This window comes from Polypterus senegalus, chromosome 6 (genome assembly GCF_016835505.1).
Source record: "Polypterus senegalus isolate Bchr_013 chromosome 6, ASM1683550v1, whole genome shotgun sequence".
In the NCBI taxonomy this organism is placed as follows: Eukaryota; Metazoa; Chordata; class Cladistia; order Polypteriformes; family Polypteridae; genus Polypterus; species Polypterus senegalus.
Genome location: NC_053159.1, coordinates 188,841,137 through 188,866,885, shown reverse-complemented (window position 1 = coordinate 188,866,885; position 25,749 = coordinate 188,841,137). Strand labels below are relative to the sequence as shown.

Genomic DNA, 25,749 nt, shown 5'->3' with positions numbered 1-25,749 from the left:
TTTATTTCATCTAATTGCTTTTGTATTTATGTATTTTAGTATTAAGCAGCGTTTAAATTATTTAATAGAACTCCATCAATATAGAATATGCCAATAACAATAGGACGTTTTTTAATGGGAAGGGATTAATCATTTTCCCTTTATTTCTTATGGCAAAAATTCATTTGGTATACGCCAAAGGATCTGGAACGGATTAAGGACGTATACCGAGGTACCACTGTGTGTGTGTGTGTGTGTATATGTATATATATATGTATATATGTATGTATGTATATATGTATGTATGTATGTGTATATATATGTATGTATATATATATATATATATATATATATATATATATATATATATATATATATATATATATATATATATATATTTTGTAACAAAGGCGCTATATAGGCGCCTGATCCGACACAGAAAGACACAAAGGCACGTATAAAAAGTACAAAAGACTTTTTATTTTTCTTCAGCTGTGTGACACGTCTTCCCCGTGCCACACAGCTCAAAGCACAGTCCCAAAGCACAAAACTCACAAACGCCACAATTCTCCACCACTCCTCCCAGACAAGCTTCATCTCCTTCCTCCCAACTCTGGCTCTTCGAGTGGTGGTGGCTGGGCCCTTTTATAGCCCACCCGGAAGTGTTCCAGGTGATTAACCACCTGGTCCTAATTGCACTTACGGGTGGGGCTGAAGACTCGTCCAGCCGGGCTGTGGGAAGCAGACAGCTCCCCCTAGCGGCCACCCCGGGCCCCAACCCAGCTGTGGAGGACTCCATCTCCCATGGAGCCCTGCGGGCGGTTGGGGAATCACTGTCGGCCAGGGAGGCTGCCACCAAGCGTCCCGGGGGAGGTATTGGACTGCCCATGGCAGCAGGGACACAAGCAGCAGGGGCGTTCCTGCCGGGCATGGGACCCGGCTGTCCTTCACAATATATATATATATATATATATATATATATATATATATATATATATATATATATATATATAAAAATATACACACACACAAAAGAAACACAAGCCTTTTTTTCCCTCTGTATAATATAATACAATTTACTTTTGTGGAGCCCAAAGTCACACAAGAAGTGCCACAATGGGCTTTAACATGCCCTGCCTCTTGACAGCCCTCCAGCTTTGACTCTTTAAGAAGACAAGGAAAAACTCACAAACTGGTCTCCTTTTAAATGTCATGCCGGCCTCCTGGTCCCCAGCAGCCCTTGCACCCTCGGCAGACGACCAATGTGAGCCACTGCAGAGTATCCTGGGAGTTGAAGTTTCTTTACCCATTAGTGCCGCTACACACTTGTTGATAGGGTGAGGAGTTCTGTGAGTAAGACCACTGCTTCTCAATATCAAGAGGAGCCCGTTATTAGGATGCCTCAGTCCACCCCTAAAGCAGCCCCCCATTTAAGATGTACAAGGCTCCGTTAACCAGGAGACAACTCTCATTTTGTTATACCTAAGAAATGCTTGGATATCTTGGCTGGCTTAGGAGCGTCCAGAAATTTCTGGGTTGAGCTGAAGGACGATGCTAGGGATAGAGTGGCCTTGCCTGTCCAGTCCAGCTCTGTGTATTGCTGCCATGAAATCAAAATGGTAATGAGATACCCCACAAATGTGTTGCTATCCTTCCATCCCTTTCCCTAAAGAAGTTTGCACAATCCATTGTCTTGGATTCAGGTGCCTGTCACCACCCTGGTTGCTACCCTGGACTGGATATCGGCCTCTAGTAAGGCACATGTTTTGTCTTGGTAGAGTTCTCTATTACTCTACTTTCCCCTTTTGTATATTAATATGTAGCCTTTGTCAGAATGCCTCAAATCTCCCAGACTTACCACTGTTTATAAGGTATTGTACCATGTAACTTCTCCCCAGCTTCCCTTCTACATTTATAACCTCAGGCAAATAGGTATAGTAAAAGACAAGCAGGACTTAAGTTATAGTTTTAAATATTGTATTATTGATGATAATCATAAATAATATGCAAAGTACATTTGAATATTGGCAACCATACAACCTGATAAATGCTGATGTGTAGTTTCAGGCGGCACTCAGACGTGTTAGTTACTAAAAATGTCTCTAGTTAAGTCCTCCTTTGTAGTCAGCTTTCTTCAGAACAGGCCGCATGCCTGTCTCAATATGGCTGCCGAGCTGTGCTCTTCATTGTATTGTCCTTTTCAGTTCATGGTGTGTTAGATGCTCCTTCATTAGTTGGTAGGGGGTAAAGCAAGCAAGTTTATAGATTCTCTGTCCAAACCCAACAGCCAAAAGGGCATCATGGTACTTAAAGGCTTCTGATGCCAGCCAATTCCAAACAGCCATGCTTCAGACCAATGGGGCACAGAGTACCTTCACACCTGCCACCCCCCAAAACCATTTGTTGAGCTGATATTTGCCAGCTAGGCAGGCTGACTTTCCTGAGAGGTTTGGCTCTGAGAGTCCAGCAGAGAATCACTTGCCAAACTTGTTTGAGGCACCCTGTCCTAAAATTCGCTATCCTGACTTATTCCTGGGTGGGGTAAACATGAATGCTTCTCACTAGTGACACACTAGTATTACATTTGCTTTGCCTAAGTTACAAATAAAGACATACAAAGTATTTATCAACTTGTATGCAAAATTTCACACCACAACAGCACATTCCCCCAGAGTGAATAACTGTCTGTAGAATGGCACATTCTCTCGGACACGATGGAGAAACAGCATATTAGGCAGGTGGTCTTAATGTTTTTACTTGTCACTGTTTGAAATGAAATTTGCACGTCAGCTACTTTTTATGCGGACTGCCACAGTTTACATTTGTTGTAGAATTTGAATTGTGCTGCTGCTGCTTTCTTAAGGATGAGACGCAAATCACTCTTTCTATGCTCAGTTGTGCCCTCATCGGGGCTGGTTCCTGCTTTTCACACAAAGCTGCAATCCTTGGCCCCTGTTTCTTCCAACCCTGCATTACATTTGAGAATATCCAGGGGTGTTGAAGCTTTTTAATACATTAAAAGCTGAATATTATTTCTGTAAAGCACCCAAAGCAAATGGTTATACACAGAAATAAACATAAAGCATCTGCTGCTGTGCGCTTTGGCCACCAGTTCACCAGGATTGCATGGCAGGCTGGCTGCCAGGCTGTTTTCACATGGTGGGGGTCGGTCACTGTCAAAGAGCATCGCAGTCTGGTTTGTACCTCTTGTCATTATAAGTGGCGGTCCTCCCAGATGAATATTGTTGTAAGTGCTTCAGCACCACGATCAGCTGTGGGGACCAATCAGATGATGCTGGCACCTCACTTTCATTTTCGATCACAAGTCAGAGTCCAATTCAGCAATAATAAGCAAAAACATCATCTACAGAATTTTCTGTGGTCTCTCGCCAGATGTCGATGCCATTTTTGCCGTTGTTCGCTCCTCACACGAGCGCAGGGAATCTCGGTCAAACCAATGAAGTTACCTTTCCTTCTAGCAAAGAGAGTCCAATTTAAACATAATGTCGAGTTTTGTCACCGTTTACAGTTGATTACTGCCACCAAACCCTCCTTTTGACAGAAGTTGACATAAGCCCTAAAAGAGTTAAAATATTCTTGAGAAAGAGATGGGAAAAACATGAACTGGGAATCCCTTATCCCATTGTGTTCCAACCTTGTCCCCTAAACAGAATCCCGATAGGACATGCCAGCTATACATACCTACTAGTCTGGCACAGCAAAAACAATTTGTTCTTTTTCTTTTGCATTTATTCAGTTGTGGATATAAAATAGGTTTGTTTGTGAATTGCTAAACTGTGTTTCTAATCAGTCAGAAAGCTCATCTCGGTTTTCTAAACTTTTTTTGGCTTTTTTTTTTCCCTCTTCTCTTTCTATTAAAGGTATCTGATCTTCTACGTGAGCAGCTCTATCTGAAGTCTGAGCTGGAATATGAAGGGTGTAGTACCCCAAATTCATTAGTTTCAGAGTTGTCATCAAGGTCATCGAGCCCAACGCATACAAGCAAGGCAGGTCACTGTCATAATCCAAAGGTCCAGACCCCAGAGGGAGGCCGCTACCGAGCTACCATGCGTCTTACACCTTCTGTGCCTTCGAGAGCTGGAGTGGAAGATTACCATACTCCAGAAGCATCGACGTCCAAGCCTTCAGGCCTCCAGCCAAATGCCAAGGTGACTGCACCATCTCCTTTGTTGGATGAAAGGGGCAAGAAATCGAGTATCCAGAGTCCAGAGCTGCAGCAAGTCATTAAGGAGGTAATTATCGCAGTCTGTTTTGTGCCCACAACAGTCAGTGCACTTTTGTGAAGCTATTTTTTGGAATATAGGATGGTCACTTCTGAGGACCTTATGGTCACTTGTATGGAGAGCAGCGAAAATACTACCTGTATGTGGTGATGAGCTTGCAATATGTCACCGCTCTCTGGCACTGCAATTGTGACTGTCTATTAATAACAAATGTGTGAGGAGAGGAAGATGGACGTTTCAGGGCAAGCAATTGTAGCCTAACCTTGGCCCTAATTTGATCCCCTATTCAAAGAAAACAAAGAAAAAAATGACATTCTACACTCAATTTAGACTAATCCAAATATATCCATACTTAGGGAAACACAAGCATGAATAAAAAAGAAATAAATGCACAATTTAAAGAAGGGTAATACGTCGTAACAACTTGTGTAATGGACATTGCCTAGTACAGATACAGAACAAAACGTACCTGCGAACAGACATGTATATAGTGAGACACACACACACACACACGCACCAAGTCACATATGTATGTATACACACACACACATATAGAGAGAGGTCTATGGGGAGATGGAGCTACGGTAGGTAGGTAAATCAGTAGATGGCGGTACGGTAGGTAGGTAAATCAGTAGATGGCGGTACGGTAGGTAGGTAAATGGAGATAGATATTGTAATGAAAATACAAGAAACAAGATAGTGTTGAGCAGTCCACCCCGTATAATGCGAATAAAGTGAGTAGTCATATAATGGACTGACTAGCAGAGTGAAGAGTTGGGTTTTTATAGGTGGAGGACAGGAAGGGGTGGGATCTCGGGCATAAATGAGGTCTGCAGGAGGGTATAGAGGAACAGCAGAAGTGGGCGGAGTCTTAACTAGTCTTTCTTTCTGGTGGTCTGTAGAAAAGCGAAAAAAGGCATACTGTATGTACCGTTCATCACAACCCTGGTTCTGCATCTTGCGCCTAGTGAAGTCCTAAGACTGCCTCCCATATGCAAATGACAATATATAGGTACAAATTTCATTACAACAAATATCTTTACAATGAAATTTTCATTACAACAAAGTATTTTTATGGTCCCGACAGTTTCCCAATATAACACGAGTCTATAGAAATCTCGTTACTACGAAGTACATTCAGCAGATACTTTCATGACAACGAAATGCCCAAAAGACCTTGAAATGCCTGACTGAATCATCCGCAGAGCAGTTAGTTCTGTGGCCGCAGCTCAGTTGTGCACAACAATCCCCAATTAGAAACATTGTAGTTTTTCTTTCTTTTAACTTTCCTCGTACTGTTTTTTTGCTGTTTTTGTTTCCTGCAATTTTCAGAGATACCTTTTGCTTATCGCTCGTCTACATTTGAAAAACATCCATTGGAATTTAACTCTTCGTCACCGTCCTATAGGAACGGCAGACACGAAAAAAAGATAACAGTTCATATTAGAAAAAAAAAACTTTGCATTTTTGCAGCTCTCGATTGCGGCAAAAAGAAAAAAGACGTAGCCAGTGAATTCGGAATTTTGCCAACGGCACTGTCAACTTTCTTTAAAGATCGGAAAAAAAAAAAAAGAAGAAAAATCTCGGGTTGCAAACGTATGTGAACAGCTGCATTTGAAGATGCTGAAAAAGACGTTTTTATGTAGTTCAGTGAGGCTCGTTCAAGAAACAGTTCTATTAATGCGGCACTCATTCAAGAAAATGTGAGGTTTGTAAGCTCTTTTGGGACCTCCGACAATGGGACAACATGCCGAAGAGCTTCCCGAAGTCTGATCTCTGCGTCTATGGATGACTGTTTATCTGTTGCCAGGACAACTGTAGACTCAAAGCTTTGCTGCATCTCTCCAGCAAAGCAAGCAGAAAAGATAATCGATGGGTGATGCAAGGAACATGGTACAGTAAATGCAGATAACAGGATTACTTGATCACTGATCTGGCCACGACCTTACCTAACTGCTGTGTTTGTGCATAGCAGAGTGGCAGATCCCGCTACAATAAATAAGTGTGCCATTCCTGCTTCAACCTAAATAAAGCTGGTTTTGCTAAGTACTGAGACTCGACCTCATGTTTTGGGCTACAAGTCAGGGACTTATAGCACGACCCCGGTCTTTTATGATTTGCTTCTGTGTCACTTCACTGCAGCGCTATGAACCTGTTTTTGCCCTGCTCCAGCAACGGGCAAACAATCTTCCACAGACGCTGCAATCGCGATTTGGGACGCACTTCAGTGTGGTGTTCCCATTGGGATTGGGTCGGGTCTCAAGAGAGTTCAGAGACCTCACAATATGAAGAAGAAAAGGATGATTTGGTTCCTGATTGATAACTGTGCTGCCCACAACAGGCTTCCACATTTAGGTAATGTTTGCTTTGAATTCCTCCCACCCAATTGCATGGCAGTGCTTCAGCCACTGGATACATTGGAAAAAGTGTATTATGGCAAGGAAATGCTGAGAAAAAGTCTCGTCAGCATAACTTGTAGGCAGGAGGAGACTAAAATTAACGCGAAAGAAGCTATTTAAATGATTGCAAATGCCTGGGCGCAATTTAAAATAAAGCACTATAGCGACAAATACAGAATCTCATTACTACAAAATTTTCGTTACAACGAACTCCCAGGGACCTGAAAAATGTTTTGTTATAACAAAAATTTCGTAGTAATGAGATTCTGTATTTGTTGCTATAGTGCAGTGTTTCCCAAACTCGGTCCTGGGGACCCCCTGTGCCTGCAGGTTTTTGTTCTAACCGTATTCTCAATCAGTGACAACACCTGATAACACTGATTTCATTTAATTAGCTGGTATTTTTTTTTCTTTTATTCGACATTGAGAAAAGCACAGCAGCATGATTTTTACATTTATAAGACATTTATAAATATTTGTGCTTTTGCTATAGATTTAAATGCTTAACTCTCTTTTGTTGATTTCATTATACTTTGCCCTTTCTCTGTGCAGTTTTTCCCCATTCGTTGTATCTTAATAATGACAATTTAAAACAAGCAGATCAGACACCCAGGCAAACAACACTGAATAATCAAAGGCTACAACTACTTTAGAGTCAGACCCACTAATTAGTAAATAATGGATTAATTAAACAATTAGAACACCTAGAAAAGTAGAATGAAAATCAAGATGAAAATACTGTTAAAAAGAAAACAAAAAACATTCCTATATAACTACTTGGTACATTTTAATATTTTTTTTCGCAAACTTAGTTTTCTAATTTCTATATTAGTTCCCTAAACACAGAACTTGGGAAATATCAGTTCACTTAATTAGCCCAGGAGTTCAATTAAAAAAAGAAGCTGGTTGGATCAAAAACCTGCAGCCACAGGGGTCCCCAGGACCGAGTTTGGGAAACACTGCTATAGTGCCTTTTTTAACTTGCGGAATTGTACCTGGATACATACATACTTTATTAATCCCAAGGGGAAATTCGCAATAGTAATAGAGAAAGCGAGATCTATAGATAGATGCACATACATACAGCAATTCTCAGCTTTTGTGAAATTACATTCCTAGGGAATGATGAGAAATAAAAAAAAAAACGCACACAAATATTAATGCATTGACCCGTTGGGAAATAAAGGCTTAGGTTCCCGCGACCACCAAAAGTTGTAATCGTTTACTATAGATTGCTCAGAATACACCTTTCTGCTTTAAGTTCTTTATACATAACACAGCACTATTTAATAATTTCCACTTTTCATAACACTGTAACCATGAAATAACCCATACAATTGCAGTGCACAAAATACAATTGTTAATATGTAAAAATCACTTCTAACTGGGCATTCAGTAAAATTCTGTGACCTTTTGTGCTAACATCTCAATTTATTTAAAAATAAATAAATAAATCTGTCTGTGACGTCTGCCTCGTCGCCGCTTGTGATCCTTGAAGATCTCGGTGTATGTGAGCATAGCAGAGGTGTGTTGGTGTTTAACCCTGAGGCTCCTATCGCCAATGGCACTGCCAGCCTTGAAGCTTCTAGCCAGCTGGTTGATTGTTCATGTCAAATTTGCAGCATGTTCCTGCATGACGTTTATCTAACATCTTTATTTACTCGCTAAGCTGCATTACTGACTTTGCACAGTTGAGCTTCGCACACAAAAGGCTTGCACTACCCTTTGGGGGTATAATTACAATAGAAAACTTTAAGCAAAGCCATGAAAATATGCATGGAGTCACGGGAGCTGTATACTCTACCACAGTCAGAAGAACAAGACCGGTGAAGTGTCTGTAGGATGCTAGCCGCTCCTCAAAGTTGCACGTATATCGCACCTTTCATTTTTTTTCTCTACTATACGGAGCCATGAACCCCGTGAGTCTGCAAAGTTGCTGGTGCAAATGTAAAAAAAAATGTATTCTGTGAGAATACTTGAAGTCACAAATTGGCTGTACGTATACAGTACATTATAGGCAGACTTTTAACCCCCCCACAATAAATAGACCCAAACTCGGGGTAGTTTTGAAATGTCCAGTTTAATTTTTTTAAATCCACTGTTAATTCCTGTAAACGGATGATAAAATCAACTGGTGTGCCTTCAGTTTGCCATATAATAAGTTGTTCTTACCGGTATGAAGTTGAATCCCATCTTTTAAAGCTGCTGATTTGCCTCACCTGGACTGGACGTAATGACGTCAAGTATTCCCCACCCTCAAAAGCACCAGTGCTTGTTACAATGTGGGGCTAGTGCCACATAAACTGATGACCTTCGATGGTTTGCCTACACATTCAGCAGTGTGCATGTTAGCCAATTTCAAAAATGTCAGTATGCTGTTTTCATTTCTTGATCTCCCTCTCCAGGTTCCTTTGTCATAAACGCGTCTCCATTTTGAAAAGAATGCATTCCATTACCTCACAGTTCCAACCCTCTCACAAGGACCCACAGGCACAGATTGACTTCCCATGCCCTCCTTAAAATGATACCCTCCAATCGTTTAAGTAGCAGAAGACAAGGCTGCAGGAACAGACCACATAAACATAATATGTAGAACCCACTAAACAATCAGTAAATTTCACGAACATCCCAAATACAGTTATCTTGTATATAAAGGTCTGCATGTGGATGTGTGTGTATGTGTGTGTCTGTCTCTCTGACCGGTCCGGGAGTGCGAGGCTACAGCATTAAGTTCAAAGAAAGCGACTCTGTCGCCAAAGTGAAACCGCCAAGAAAAGAGAAACTCGCTTAGCCGCTGATAGACAATGGAGGCAAGCACATCAGCAAAACAAAACTGAAGAGAACCTTGCTTAGCCGCTACTACGCAACCGATGCGATTAATTGGTTGACGTGCCAGAGTCCATGGTTTCTGTATAAAAATAAATACGGCGGGTTGTTTAAGTATCAACTTAAATCCTTAGCCTGTTTTTTTTCAAATCCCGCTGCACACTGAGGAAATTTCTAAAAATCTAAAGCTGAGTGGTCAATTTTAGAAGTAAAAATTTCAAATAACTGCAGTAACAGTGCTAAACAACCGGGCACAGACATGCTAGTGGACATGCAGGATTTTTGTGTGCTAATAGGATACTTGTGAAAATGCATCTAACAGACCAGTGATTTACAAGTTGAATATGCAAAGAAATGCAATTTTTTTGTAATGAAGTGAAACTCTAGTGTTTTGATACAAATGACCAGAATTGAATTAATAAAAATCTATTGTTGTATTGTTACTTGTAATGCAAATTTCTAATTTTTACATTCTGTTGAATCGCAATATGTCATTAAACATTCATTTTCTGCATTCACATTTGAACATCTTCCCTGCTAATCTTGGTGTCAAACTTGGCGAAAGGTTTCTGCAGAACACTGCAACGATGGGAAAGCGGAATCCGGGCAAGTGGAATACAAGAAGCAGCAGTTGTGGAGTACAAATGAAATCCAGCAGCAGCTCGATTTGCATGGATGGAATGTTTAGATCATTAAGTGGTTAAACACACTAAATTCAATAAACATTAATTTTGTGTTTCTCCAAATCCCTGTCTGATACAGTCTGTGTGATATTTACTATATATTTGTGTTATGCTTTTAAGTTTCTATCACAATCGTAACATTTTTCAGGAAGCAAAACATTTTTGTAAAAAAATTGTTGTCCAGTGTTATCGGAGAGACCAGCCAATGCCGCCTTTCATGTGTAAAGGAAGGTCCTGTAAAATTGAGGATCCTTGAACTGATGCAAAAATTCCTCACACACGACGTGTTAAGAGATGTTAGCTGCCAGCAACCCCATCCAAAAGATGCTACTCCATCAGATTTTTTGGTTTGTGCGTCACAGTAATTTGAGGGGAATGTTGATGATCCTGGGGAATGTTTCAGTTTAGAATTAACTCCAAGAATGTAATAGTGGGTTTACTGTCCACAAAGTGACAGCTCTTGACCCTTTGCTGCCAACCCTCGGCAACACACGGCTACTTGTGAATTTGCCCTTGGGATTAATAAAGTATCAATCTATCTATCTCACATTGTTCATAGATCTGAAAGTGTTTGTCCCGAGCCAACTGCCCATTACAAGGGTTGTTTAGCCGAAAGACGTTTAAAGGTTCTTCACACAGATGTGTGTGTTTACATGGGCCAGTAATGGGACACTGCAGCTTTGTGGGTTTGGCATATTGGAGGGCATCCCAGAGTCCAGAAGCTGTTTTTGAGTTGGATACCACAGCATTTTAAAAGAAGATTCAGCTTTACAGTATTCACATTTAGTCACAGGGCTGACAACTAAGAGGGTGTCGCACACTCGCAGCACAGAACTAGCTAGTTGACTAATGGACACACATCTAAGTACAGCAGCTTAATGGAGCTTATTATGACTCGGCAAACAACCATCTCAAAAGAAACGCCATGTCATAGAGTACATAATATGGTTTTAGTGTGGTAATGGAGACCACCGGCCCACTGTGCCCGAAGTTGAGAGCGAGGTAAGCCAAAGGCCATTTAGGTTAAGGGTGTGGATTTGATTGAGTGTGCACATCAGTGGACCTGATATGTGCCGTTTAACCATTTTATGATCTATGAAATATCCTACCTACCAGCATTTGATTATTTTAACACTTTTTTTTTATATTTCTCTTTTTATTTTGCAGATTAAGGAATCCCTTGCAGATGAAATTCGACGCGAGATCGTGAATGAGCTTCTGGCAGCAGTTTCTCCGAATAGGTCAGCTGGAGCAGTTCAGGAGAAGCCCTGAGTCCCGTGGTAACGTATTGGTTTTTTATTGTGGTGTTGAGTGAATTTTGATTGTGAATTGTTTTCAAGGATACGTTCAATGAAGTTATTTGTTCAGAGTCATGGTATATATTAATTTGCTACATGAAATTGTGATCAAAACTGAAACATTTTTAATAAATTTGAAAAAAATAGCTGGCCCACTCTTTTGACTTATAATGGAGCTTATGGGTCCTGGGGTTCCTCTTGTTGGGGGTAAAAAAAAATTCTTGAAACCTTCCGTATGTATCCAAATATCAAGTATTGATCACTTGTCTCATTAGATTCCACACATTTTAAAATAGCATATCTCTGCCTTTTTAAGAAGAGGGAAAAAAACAAAACATTGCTAAAATATTCAGCCATTTTTAAAGGAGGCCGTCAGCGTGCTTCACTTTGTTGCTTTTCTTTTTTCGTGGCATCCCTTAGGGCCTGGGCTGTGGATTCACCCCAGAAAGTTCTACATAGCCTGGATGCAGCTGGAAGAGATGCTGGTTAGGTCAGTGGGGGGCGCTTACCCTGTGGTCTGTGTGTGGGTCCCAGTGCAGTGACGAGGGCACTGTGTTGTAAAAACGGTGTCGTCCTTTGAATGAGACGTTATACCGGGGGCTCCTAACTCTCTGTGGTATCGAAAGATTCCTGGGCATTTTTCTTAAAAAAAGAAGTAGGACGTTTCCCAGTTTCCTGGCTAAGTTGCCCACCACAGCCTAGTCACTCTGGCTCCCTAATCATCCTCTGTCCCTTATTAGCTAAATGTGTCTCTCCCTGTCTCATCCCTTCACTACCTAATAACTAATGTGTAATGAATATACTGATGTAAAATGGCTGCTGTTGCATCATCCACACTGGTGGTGGTTGAAGTGAACCCCCCAAACCCCCTATATGTAAAGTGTCTAGATAAACACTGTGTACATGAAAAGTCGTCATCTTTTTCTTTTGGGGTCCCTGGGTGCCTCCAGAGTTCGCTGTCAGGATAAGTTCCCCCTACTTTGGGGAATGTTCTGCCTAACCCGGAAATGCTTCCTACCGGCTATACCCTGGCACCAGAAGTACTCCTGGGTCACATATAAAAGAAGCCATTCTGCCTTTCCAAGATGAGTTAGGAGGCAAAGGGCAAACCTCAAATGGAGAGGGGAAAGGAACCTATAGAATCACTGGTTGTGCTATTTTGGCCATTGTCCACTTGTCTAATGTTCTACAAGTAATAAAGGCGCTTTATTTGAACATGTGACTGGGTTTGGGACTTGGTGGCACCACGTGTGGTCACAAGACTCTCCTTCAGGCTTAAGATGTTCTGTGAAAGCTATGCCAGGAGAGAAGAAAAGAGAGAGAGATGTTAGGAGCGGACGCTGATGCAGGATTCCAGATTAGGAATTGGATGACCGCAACACACTAGTTCAAGATGGAATTGGAACCAGTGTGTGTTTTTTATGGTGGCTGGAGTGCCCATTCTGCCACCAACCCCAGGTTTTTCCCTGCAGGGCTGGATGCAGATTAACTTCATATCCAAGACGGAGCGATTGCAGGTTAGGGGCCTTGCTCAAGTGCCCAACAGAGCAGTGTCCCTTTTAGAATTTACGGGATTCGAACTGGCAACATTCCCATTGCCGTTGTAGATCCCTAGCCTCCGAGCCACCACTCCGCCCCAGGCTAGAAGGTAAAATTGATATTCAATGTATCAGTACTGTGCTGTTTAAAAACGCAATCAGAGTTGTAAGTTCAGTTTGAAGTTTCCCTTTTTGTATTTTATGGTTCTTTGCTGCTACCTATTGCTGTAATGGCAGGCTTTGGTTTTAGGACATATAAAGTTGGAAAAAAATGTTCTCATTTAACGTTAAAACCTGAAGTGCTGCTTACCTTTTTACAGCGAGAATTTCAGTCAACATCTATATAAGACAAGTGCAGCCATCTCTGCTACATTGAAGAGTTTCAGTGGTTTGTTCAGCCGCGTACAGATAAACTGCACCGAGGGGCACTAGAAGTGCGGTACTGTAGCTTTGACATGAGCAGGTCATTCAGACCCAAAAAGCTTTCCGATCCCATTCACCGCGATGTTGACGTTTGAAGGCCCCTATAATCATCCTGTCTACCCTACAACTTGATCTTATTCCATGCATCTGTGAATCTTTTCTTGGCGGGGGTAATGTTTTAAATCTTCTTTTATTTATTTATTTTTCAACGGTTTGCACAATTTTTCCATCTGTGTCCCCATGTTCTTCCTAAAGCGTTGTAATTTAACAGCTGTGCACCAGGACTCCATTTTGAACAGCTATGAAATACCACAAGAGCGCATGCTACTCTTTAACATGGTTTGTTCCTATTTGGCAATGGTGAGAGAACGAGTGGAGGTTTCCATCCATCCATCCTCTTCCGCTTATTCGAGATCGGGTCGTGGGGGCAGCAGCTTGAGCAGAGATGCCCAGACTTCCCTCTTCTCTGCCACTTCTTCTAGCTCTTCTGGGAGAATCCCGAGGCGTTCCCAGGCCAGTCCGGAGACATAGTCCCTCCAGCGTGTCCTGGGTCTTCCCCGGGGCTTCCTCCCGGTTGAACGTGCCCAGAACACCTCACCAGGGAGGCATCCAGGAGGCATCCTGATCAGATACCTGAGCCACCTCATCTGACGCCTCTCGATGCAGTGGAGGTTTGCTTCTCTTAAATCCTCCATTTGTAGTTGAGTGGGTCTAATATCCGAATGAGACATCACACTACTCTGCTCCAAAATGAGTCTTGGCAAACCTTTTTGGGCTTTGCCCTTATCAAACTATATCAATCCCATGATCCCACCCAAAGGTGGACCACTACTAACAGTGAATATTAATTTGGAAGAAAGGCGATTTCTGGTAAAGTTACGATGTTGAAATCCGAACGTGTCTGTGTAACTGAAGGGGAGATGTTACAGAGAGAGGGGTTCGGAGCAGGCGTTGATACAACGAATTGCCGCACCCACCACACGACAAACCAACTCAGGATCCCAGATTAGGACCCAAGTGCAGCCATGACACCTCAGCACCACACCAGTTCAAATGGGAGATGTTAATGGGCTAGAAAATCTGCATTGCTGTTGGCACAAAATCGTCGAGAACAAAAACCAGAATGATCTCGCCATGGCCTCAACTGTTGTAGGTGTGTTGTGCAAGTGTTGCCACCTTAAAGAAATACTTAACCCAAAATTTTTTTATTATTATTATTAATTGTTAGGGTACTCTATGTGGTTTGTATTAATGGCTAAGAGAAAATTTATGGAGAATGGAGATTAACTTTCTCATAGAATGGGAAGTTATGGTGACCAACTCTGGACCACAGCAAACAGTATGAAAACGTCCATTGAAAAAAAAAAATAATGTTTCTTGTGTTGCATAATCCACGTTCCAAGTCATCCAGTCATATGCTGTGGTGTTGCGGGTCCTCGGCTCCCATCAGGAAGGCCAGTTTTAAATAATCACTGCAGTCGCGGCTTAGCGCGGGGTGTGGTGGTTGTGTGGCTGAAGCAGGTGCACAGGTGGGAAATCGTCCGCATCCGAGATTGTCCTTGGTGCTGCTTGTTTGCCACAGCTGCCACTTCCTCTTTATAAATTGAAGGAAAAAAGAAAGAGCCAGAGGTTGCAGGAAGTAGTATGGAGAGAGAACCGGTCTGAGCGAGCAAGAGCGAGTGTGTGCTCGCTCGCAGGCAGGCAGCTGGACAGTGAGCCCTAGCAGGGGTGTTTGGCCGACACTCGTTGGGGCAGAAGGAAGCGGTCGCTCCAGCTGAGCGAACAAGGAGCTGGAGTGACCGGGGATGAAAGACAGCTGGCTGCGTAAGTCCGAGATGGCAGCGGGAGTCGTGGAGTCTTGGGAAGGTGAGCCTCCGCGTGAGCGACCTGGCAGTTGAGGAACCCAAGTCTCAGTCCGGTAAGGTAGCCGTACGGAGCCATGGAACGGAAGGCAACCGGACAGTAGTGAGGTCAGCTGCAGGAAGGGCGACTCCCCTGTTGAGAAGCCTGATGGGAGAAGCAGAGGAACCGCCAGATAAAAAAAGACACCGGCTTTATTTTAAAGGACTGCTTCCAGCATTGTTTTAACCTCGCTTTAAAGGACTGCTTTTTTTGTTTTTTTAATATTGGATTTTTACCTCAACTTCACTTCTGTTTTTATGGATTACAGTAATCCCTCCTCGATCGCGGGGGTTGCGTTCCAGACCCCCCCGCAATAGGTGAAAATCCACGAAGTAGAAACCATATGTTTCTATGGTTATTTTTATATATTTTAAGCCCTTATAAACTCTCCCACACTGTTTATAAATATTCCCCACAGAGTTATACAGCATAATCCCTTTGTATTCTCTTAAATATTAGGTAAGATTCATTGAAATTATGTATATAAACACACTGTTTATATACAGTAAAACCTAAATATTATTTTAAAGATATTGAGTGTCTCCGATATCACATATGTTACAGCCATTACGATAGACAGGCCACCAGCAATAAATACGTACAATGCAAGAAAAATAGTATACAGTAAATGTGTGTGTACAGCGACACTAAACGTACGTACATGTACTAAGTACTGTAAGTAGAAAATTAATTATGGTTACTCACCAACAATGACACGATGACTTGTCTGATAACAATGAGTTTAATTTTACTGCACAACAAAGGAGAGCGTTACAGCCCTTAAAGGAGCCACTTCAGGCGATTGTGTAGCACCGCCGTTGTTCTTCTTCAATGCAAATCCCTAAAGCAGATTCCATCCAGACTACTGCCTTATTACATCCACTTACAACTCGTTTTGCACCCTGGTTAAAAGGACACTGCGGCCGTAGATCTTGTATTTCTTTCCTACTTTTTAAATAAAAAGAATCGTAGCCTTCAATAAATCCAAAACGTTTACCTTTTCGGCAATCGTTAACATCTTCCGTTTGCGCTTGGGCACGGCCCCTGAAGCAGGAGCAGATCGTTTTGAAGCCATAATGAAGGGCTTGACTATGCACAAAGATAAACACAAAAGAGCACAACTCTTTACACAGCGAAACACGTTGATGCTGAATGAGCGAGACGAGACTTCCTGGTTAACACTGCATTCAGCAAGCAGGAACTTAACTGCGTGCTCTGATTGGTTAGCTTCTCAGTCATCCGCCAATAGCGTCCCTTGTATGAAATCAACTGGGCAAACCAACTGAGGAAGCATGTACAGGAAGTAAAAAGACACATTGTCCGCAGAACCCGCAAAGCAGGGAAAAATCCGCGTTATATATTTACTTATGCTTTCATATAAAATCCGCGATAGAGTGAAACCGCCAAAGTCAAAGCGCGATATAGCGAGGGATTACTGTATTTATTTAATGACGACTTATTTGAAACACTGCACTATTTATTTGAACACTGTTTGTTTCTTTTTGTTGTTGGTTTTAAATAAAAGCACTTTGCACTTTTGCACCATCCCCTTGCTCTGTTTGTTGTGCCTCACTGCCGTGCTCATCGGTAACATTACCGGCGGTGTTGGATTCAGGGCTCCCGTAAGTGAGATGGGAGCATGCAGTGAACCAGCATCGTCACATATACAACATGCAAAACACGTTCAGGTTTTGCTAAAATAATTGTTAAATATATACAGTCAATCCTCAACATTTGCACATTTAACTTTTACGACTTCAATTTTTATCAGTAACCTCATTTTTACTTTTGCGTTGCCAATCGTTCACATTCACGACTACGTGTGGGTATCCTATTAGGCACTTCACCAGTCTTGTTCACCCAACTCCTGTAGAGTAAGGAGCTCCTTGTGCATTTGTTACGTATTTTTCATTGTTTTGCTTTGCACTTATGCCCCTAAAGTATAACAAGCCCACATGTGCAATGTCGATCTTGCGATTTAGTTAAGAAGATAAAGGAGTTAGATAAACTTTGTGTGAGGCTGTCAGCCACAAGTTTGGCGTTAATGAATCAACGGTTAATTATATCTGCAAAAAGGAGAAAAGTCGAGACTGTCTAGAGCAGGGGTCTCCAACTCCGGTCCTGGAGAGCTACTGTGGCTACAAGTTTTCTGTCTAACTCTCTTCTTATTTAGTGACCAGTTTTTGCTGCTAATTCATTATTTCCCTTTATTTTAATTGACTTTTCTTGAGATTCTGACCGCTAAATTGATTCTTATTTCTTTAAACGGCACCTAAACATAAATTGGATGTGAAGAGAGCCAAGAGATGAGCAACTAAGTTGAGGCCTCAAACTCCAACCAACTTCACTTCATTCATTTCCTTCATTTGAGGCCAATTCTCGTTGCTAATTAAACCCGTTATTTAATTCAATGGCGCTCATTCTGTCATGGCAGACATTTCCAAAACTGTTGATTTTTATTTTTGAAGAGTGCTGTCAAAAAAGTTTTGTGGACCTGAGCAGATCGACATTACCGAGGCCTTCACCTTTCTTTATTTACAGTTATTGTGTGATGGACGCAGGCTGTTGTTTGTGTTGGTTCGGTTTGTGTCTTAATATTGTTTGGTTGCTAATTAAGGGGAAAAAAAAGAAATAATTAAGGGGTCTGAGTCTTAAGTTGTGCATCAGTTAAAATTAAGGCAAAGAGTTAATTAGCAGCAAAATCTGGTCACTAATTAAGAAAGAGGCTTTATATGTTGAAAGGAGGATTTTGAAATCTGCCCTAAACTTAACCAGGAGTCAGTGTAAGGACTTGAGGGCTGGGGTTGTGTGTTCGTATGTTCTTGTTAGAATTCTTGCAGCGGCATTTTGGATTAACTGGAGGCTGAATAAAGAAGTGTTTGAGCATCTAGTGATCACCGCATTGCAGTCGTCAGCCCTAGTAGATTGCAAAATCTAAGGTTACAACTTGGAATTTAGGGAGACAGGCACTTCAAATGTAGGAAGGCGCAGATTATTTAAAGCTTTATGTACTACTAGCCATGGTATCTGTTGAAGGCTGATAATAAAATTTAAAAAGTTTTCTTTGTATTGAATTATGTATACCTTCAATAACTTTCCATGGTATTTTCGTATGTGAATTGTAAGAGCCATTTTCCTAGTTCAATAAAATGTATGAATATTTATTAGATGACAAAGTATAAAATGTGGGAGGTTCCTATAACCCCCGTGAATAGAATTGAGTTGGTATTTTCCTGTCATTTCCTAACAGTTCTAAGTTAACAATGTTCTTTAGTAAGTGTTTAGCCTCGCCTTGTGTAAGGTACAGAGGCATACGGTTTTTTAACCGTGTTCTTGTTTGTGCTCGCGTTCGTGCCTGCGCACGCTACCGAGCCTGGTTACATGTCTATGTGCCAACGGCCTATGGGCCCTTTGTGTGTGAAGTAACTCGTAAAATAAAAGAGTTTTGAACCGTATGTTTAAGACCTACAGAAGAAGAAATAAATAACCTTTAAGTACAGAAATAACCAAAGCTTCTTAAGAAAAGCTAAGTTTATAGAAGATACATCTTTGCTTTTTTGCCTTATTTCTATGTGTGTAACTATTTTTCCTTTTATTCTTGTATGGATTATTTGCCTTTAACTTCCATCCATCCATCCATTTTCTAACCCGCTGAATCCGAATACAGGGTCACGGGGGGTCTGCCGGAGCCAATCCCAGCCAACACAGGGCACAAGGCAGGAACCAATCCTGGGCAGGGTGCCAACCCACCGCAGGACACACCAAGCACACACCAGGGCCAATTTAGAATCGCCAATCCACCTAACCTGCATGTCTTTGGATTGTGGGAGGAAACCGGAGCGCCCGGAGGAAACCCACGCACACAACATGCAAACTCCACGCAGGGAGGACCCGGGAAGCGAACCCGGATCTCCTAACTGCGAGGCAGCAGCGCTACCACTGCGCCACCGTGCCGCCCTCGCCTTTAACTTTCACTAAATATTTTTAAAACGAACTTTTGGACTGAGAGATTTCTTTGACACGCGTCTTACCCGTGCCTGACTTCGCCTTATGCATCGGCGGCTACATGAATGTTTATTTATTAACTGGCAAGCAAGTTCTCGTAAAATCTGCTGTTCAGATTTTTATTATGTTTTCGCCTTTCTCACCTCCTTTCCGGTTTTTTATTTGCCATCTTTAAAGGCGAGACTTTCCACATTCCTCATATGACTTTATTCCTCCTCGTGTGTCGCTCTTCTTTTTGTTGGACCGCCAAAGCTAAACTGACCAATCACTCCAAAGCCAAGCTGGCCATTCAGATTGCTCAGAGGGTCTGGACTCCCAGATTGTGTAGTACGATTGGTAGGATTCTAAAAGACACGGGTAACCAGTGCAGCCATGCTAAGACTGGTGTGATGTGCTGCGACTTTCTTTTTCTGGCTGGAATTCTTGCTACAGCTGATGGATTGTCTGTCTTAGGCTGACCTTTCAGTAATCTGAGTCCATCGTCAGAGTGCAAAGAAATGATCTCAGATTCTCCTTTTTTTGACACTATGCTAGTGGAAAATTTAATCTCGCTGTCCGCGTTCTGCGTTCATCTGGAACATGTAGAATTTTTTTTTTCTTGTCATTTCTCATTGGTTTAATGTGTAGGGAGCAGAAACGTTCATTTGCAAGTGCTGCTGGTTGTGTGGCGTATTGTGTGTGTTTTATTTTTTTAGTTCCACTTTAATGTTCTTATTCGAGTATCAAAACAAAATCCCTTTTTATTTACCTGCCAGGTGAAAAAGAAGACTCGTAGAAGAGGAGTCAACCCAGAACACGGGCCACATTCGGACCACCCAGACTTGAGGCGTATTCGTGTTTTTAAGTAACCAGCCAGGCATCTGAAGACACTAATGCTGCTGTAGTGAGCTACTGTTAACAGGTTTTTTAAAATGTTTAAATAATGCATGATCGTTATGAAGCCTTTCACTGATTTATAAACTTTTTTTTTGTGTGTGTGTGTTTTCCTAGCTGTTGGTTTGTGGGGCAAAAAACGTGTTAAAAACTTGAATTTATTATTTTTTTTGCTTTTAATTTGTAAAATAATCCATGACCGAGTCTCTCGGGTAAAGCTGAATTTTCATCTGCCTGGCTTCTGCCAATATTGACCTCCATGAGGTGCTAGCTGTGCAATAATAATTCACTCTGGACTTGAATTAACAATTTAACTGCTGATTTTATTATTATTTTTTAATTTAATGTTATTTTTTTGACCACTCCATATACAGAGGTGTTGTATTAAAACACAAGTGTTTGCTACTGGTGTAAGACGGCCACTTGTAAAGAGAGCTCTGTTTGCGTGGTTTGCCTTGTGATGTTCATGCTGTGCTTTTCCAGTCGTGGGTTTGCCATTTACGATTGCGCACCACAGAGCCTGGTAACTCACTGGTGTGAGTGGTGGAACCTGAGACCCCCCCAGACTGCACGTGAATATCAGCCAGGATGCATTATGGGAGATGTTGGAATCTTTTTTTTTTTTGCCCGATTTTCTGTGTGCACCATGACATTCTGTGATAAGGCTTTAAACGTCTTGAGCGCTACTGTAGTCGGATGGTGAGGAGGAGCGAGTGGATAATTAAAATTTGAAACTCGAGTGTCTGAGTGTGAGCGAGCGAGCGAGCCAGTGATTCCTGAAGAGTGTGTGTGTGTGTGTGTGTGTGTGTGTGTGTTTGGTGCTTCTGGAATGCTAACCCACTGGATGGAGAGGGAGATTTGTATTTGTACGTGGAGCGCAATGTCAAGGGGCTTGTCTACCTGTGTCATGTGGGATTCAAGAGGGAAGATTTATATATGAAACAAATTAATAAAGATATATTTATTTTGCATAAGCTTGGTTTGGAAAGTGTGTTGTGTTTTTTCTCTTTCTCTTTCATCTGCAGAAATCTCCTTGGAACAGTTTCAGGCAGCCGCACCTCTGCTGGAGTTGACGCGGAGTGTAAAACAACAGTCAGTGATAGAATCAAAGAGAATTCGTTCTTTTAATAATCAATAACAGCAACCTTTATTTCTGTCACACATTTTCATACAAATAATGTCACTCAAAGTGCTTTACATGATGAAGAAAGAGAAAAAAAGACAAAGTAAGAATTAAAATCAGAGAAGACTAATTAACATAGAATAAGAGTAAGGTCCGATGGCCAGGGAGGACAGAAAAAACAACAAAAACTCCAGACGGCTGGAGAAAAAAATAAAATCTGCAGGGGGTCCGAGGCCACGAGGCCCGTCTAGGCATTCTACCTAACATCAGTGACCTCAATTAGTCCTCATGGTATTCAGGGTTCACGTGGAAGGACTTGATGATGACGGTCACGTGGACTTCAGGCCTTTAATCCATGAATGGAGGGACATCACGGTGCTTTGATGCAGACTAGGATTTAGTACGGATTGTGGAGCCACCAGGAATGATAATGATAAATAATTGAATATAGAGAGCATCAGGATTAAATTAAAATGAAGTTACGAGAAAGTCATGTTAAAGTAATGAGTTTTCAGCAGTGTTTTAAAGAGCTCCACCATATCAGCCTGGCGAATTCCTATTGGCAGGCTATTCCAGATTTGTGGTGCTTAACAGCAGAAGGCCGCCCACCCGCCCGCCTCACCACTTCTTTAAAGTTTACCTCTTGGAATTCTAAGCAGACCCTCATTTGAAGATCTGAGTTTATGATTTGAAGTGGAAGATGTCAGACATTCTGATAAGATGGGGCGAGATTATTGAAGACTTTGTAAACCATAAGCAATATTTTAAAGTCAATTCTAAATGACACAGGAAACCAGTGTAGTGACGCTAAGACTGGGGTGATGTGCTCGGGTTTTCTTTTCCTAGTTAGGATTCTAGCAGCTCCATTCTGCACTCGTTGCAATCAATTGATGTCTTTTTTGGGTGGTCCTGAGAGGAGTGCATTACAGTAATCTAGGTGACTAAAAACAAAAGCGTGAACTCATTTCTCAACATCTTTCAGTGATATAAGAGGTCTAACTTTTGTTATATTTCTTAAGTGCTAAAATGCTGTCCTAGTGATCTGATTAATATTTGATTTAAAATTCATGTCACAGTCAACAGTTACCCCTAAATTCTTTACCTCCATCTTGACTTTTAATCCTAAAGCATCAAGTTTATTATTATTGCAAATCACTAAAATTTCAGTTTTTTTCTTTATTTAGCTTGAGAAAATTAGTACTCATCCACTCAGAAACACAAGTCAGACATTGTGTTAGTGAAACAGCAGAGTCGGGGTCATCAGGCGCTATTGATAAGTACAGCTGTGTGTCGTCAGCATAGCTGTGGTAGTTCACGTTATACCCTGAGATAATCTGACCTAACAGAAGCATGTAAATTGAAAAGAGCAGCGGACCCAGGATGGACCCTTGTGGACCACCATATAGAATATCAGGGGTCTTTGAAGTATAATCACCACAACTAACAAAGTTTTCTACCTGCCAGGTAGGATTCAAACCAATTTAAGACCCTGCCAGAGAGGCCCACCCATTGACTAAAGCGATTTCTAAGAATGTTGTGATCAATGGTATCAAATACGGCACTCGGATCTAAGAGGATGAGAACAGATAGACGGCCTCCGTCTGCATTGACCCCCAAGTCATTAACGACTTTAACGAGTGCAGTTTCTGTGCTGTGATTTGTTCTAAAACCCGACTGAAATTAATCAAGAATAGCAAGATTATCGAGGTGGTCATCTAGCTGCATAATGGCGGCCTTCTCTAGAATTTTACTTAAGAAGGGCAGGTTAGAGATGGGTCTAAAATTTTCAAAAGCAGAGGGGTCAAGATTATTTTTCTTGAGTAGGGGTTTAACTACAGCAGTCTTAAAGTCTGGGAAGACCCCCGCATCTAATGACGAGTTTACTATGTCAAGAATACTATCAATTAGCACGCCCGATACTACTTTGAAAAAACTTGTTGGTATTGGGTTGAGGACTCAGGAGGAGGGTCTCAGTTGAGAACTTATTTTATTTAAATCCTTTCTATAGTGCTTACCTCACTACTCAAAGACTTTACCTAGTGAGGGGGGAGCCACTTCTACCAGCACCGATGTGCAGCACCCACCTGGATGATCTGGCGGCAGCCATTTTGTGTGCCAGTGACAATTAGACACAGGGGGATGATTAAGTGGCCCAGAATGACACTAATGTGGTGGGCAATTTAGCCAGGACATCGGAATACACACAATTCCTTTACAAAGGATGTCCCAGGGGTCTTTAATGAGCACAGAGAGTCAGCAGGACCTTGGTTTTTGGTCTCATCTGAAGGATGTTGCCGTTTATTCAGTACTGGTGGCATTGAGATCCACACAGTAAGTGCCCCCCTGCTGGCATCACCAACACCTCTTCCAGCAGCAACCCCAAGCTTTTCCTGCTTGGTCTCCCATCCCAAGGACTGGCCAGGCTGCCTGAGGTGTTCTGAAGGGCAGGTGGTCTGTCAGTGAGATCAAACAGAGTGCACGGAATTAAAGAATGTACTCTTGGTGGGCCTCCAGGGGGCGCTTGTGACAGAACGCAGAGCAGAGTGTAATCTGTTCATCTTTCACCCAATACAAGGCCTGCTTAGTTTAATTTAGGGTTATGGAGAATGGAGGCCCATCTCCAAGGTCCTTGTACAAGGAGGGTCCCAAGTAGTGAAACATCTGTAGTGAAGCTGAGCCCGGCCCCAGTGCAACATTCCAGTGACTTCAATGATGGCATAAAAGTGACAAACAATTGAAATAAGTGAAATAACACAGTGTTGATGGACAGTGCCCGTGTAAAAAAAGGATACTCGGGTCACAGATATTCGTTACAGTGCAGTATTCAGCCACTAGGTGGTGTTGGCAAAAGGACTGATAGGAATAACAGAGAACAGAAGTAACCAATGCAGTGGTGTTGAACACTAGGGGGCGCCTGCATTGAAAGGTCTTAATCAGAATGTGGGACAATCAGTGTCCAGTCTCCATTGACCAGTTAGAGGAAGCTGTGCTGCACCATTTTAAGTTGGCATGTCCGTTCATTCTACATGGCTGGGCATTCCCAATGAGTGCTGGATACACAGAATGTGACATTTAAGAAAACTCAGTATTGGAATAGGATTTCAAGATGACTGAAGTAAATGGAAAAATGCAGTATGGATGAACAGTAGGGGGCGCCTGCATAAAATGTCACTATTCTAGCATGATTTAGTTGCAGTTCAGTATGCAGCCACTAGGTGGTGCTTGAAAAGGAACTGACTGTGAGAATAAAGAATACAATGTCAGATAGCTAAAATGCAGTGCTGATGAACACTAGGGGGCGCCTCCATAACAAGGTCTCAATCAGAATGTGGGACAATCCGGTTAATTTCCTGTCTTCATATAAATAACTGAATATTTGGAGGAGGCTGTGCTGCACCATTTTAAGTTGGCATGTCAGTTCATTCTACATGGGTGGAGGTTCCCAATGAGTGCTGCATACACAGAATGTGACATTTAAGAAAACTCAGTATTGGAATAGAATTTCAAGATGACTGAAGTAAATGGAAAAATGCAGTATGGATGAACAGTAGGGGGCGCCTGCATAAAATGTCACTATTCTAGCATGATTTAGTTGCAGTTCAGTATGCAGCCACTAGGTGGTGCTTGAAAAGGAACTGACTGTGAGAATAAAGAATACAATGTCAGATAGCTAAAATGCAGTGCTGATGAACACTAGGGGGCGCCTCCATAACAAGGTCTCAATCAGAATGTGGGACAATCCGGTTAATTTCCTGTCTTCATATAAATAACTGAATATTTGGAGGAGGCTGTGCTGGACTTTTTTAAGTTGGCATGTCAGTTCATTCTACATGGGTGAAGGTTCCCAATGAGTGCTGCATACACAGAATGTGACATTTAAGAAAACTCAGTATTGGAATAGGATTTCAAGATGACTGAAGTAAATGGAAAAATGCAGTATGGATGAACAGTAGGGGGCGCCTGCATAAAATGTCACTATTCTAGCATGATTTAGTTGCAGTTCAGTATGCAGCCACTAGGTGGTGCTTGAAAAGGAACTGACTGTGAGAATAAAGAATACAATGTCAGATAGCTAAAATGCAGTGCTGATGAACACTAGGGGGCGCCTCCATAACAAGGTCTCAATCAGAATGTGGGACAATCAGCCGCTCCTTCAGTCAGTGTGCAGTCTCCATAGACAACACTGAACATTTAGAGGAGGCTGTTCTGGACCATTTTAAATTGGGGGCAGAGCTCATTGTGCGTGTTGGGGGTCTTAAATTCAATACCTATGCTGAATACACACAGTGTCACATTTAAGAATCCTCAGTCAGACTAAAATTTCAAAATAAGTGAAGTGTACAAAAGTGTGGACAGTAGGGGGCGCCTGCATAAAATGTCACTATTAAATTCTAGCATAATCAAGTCACAGTTCTTAGTTGCAGTTCAGTATTCAGCCACTGGGTGGCAAATGCAA

General features: G+C 41.9%; 1 protein-coding gene across 5 annotated transcripts in view; it reads left to right on the top strand.

The window, feature by feature from the left end:
• Positions 1-21,144, top strand: part of itprid2 (ITPR interacting domain containing 2) — a 285,322-nt gene extending 264,178 nt beyond the window's left edge. For 4 of the 5 annotated variants that reach the window (XM_039757742.1, XM_039757743.1, XM_039757744.1 and 1 more), the window contains 3 exons: positions 3,861-4,232; positions 11,299-11,411; positions 20,053-21,144. In XM_039757742.1, the coding sequence (XP_039613676.1) occupies positions 3,861-4,232; positions 11,299-11,403 (477 nt within the window). In that variant the 3' untranslated portion in view covers positions 11,404-11,411; positions 20,053-21,144. Of the gene's footprint in view, positions 1-3,860; positions 4,233-11,298; positions 11,414-20,052 lie in introns of those variants that run through there. The other variant, XM_039757747.1, reaches the window with a different exon arrangement.
• Positions 21,145-25,749: the final 4,605 nt, after the last annotated feature.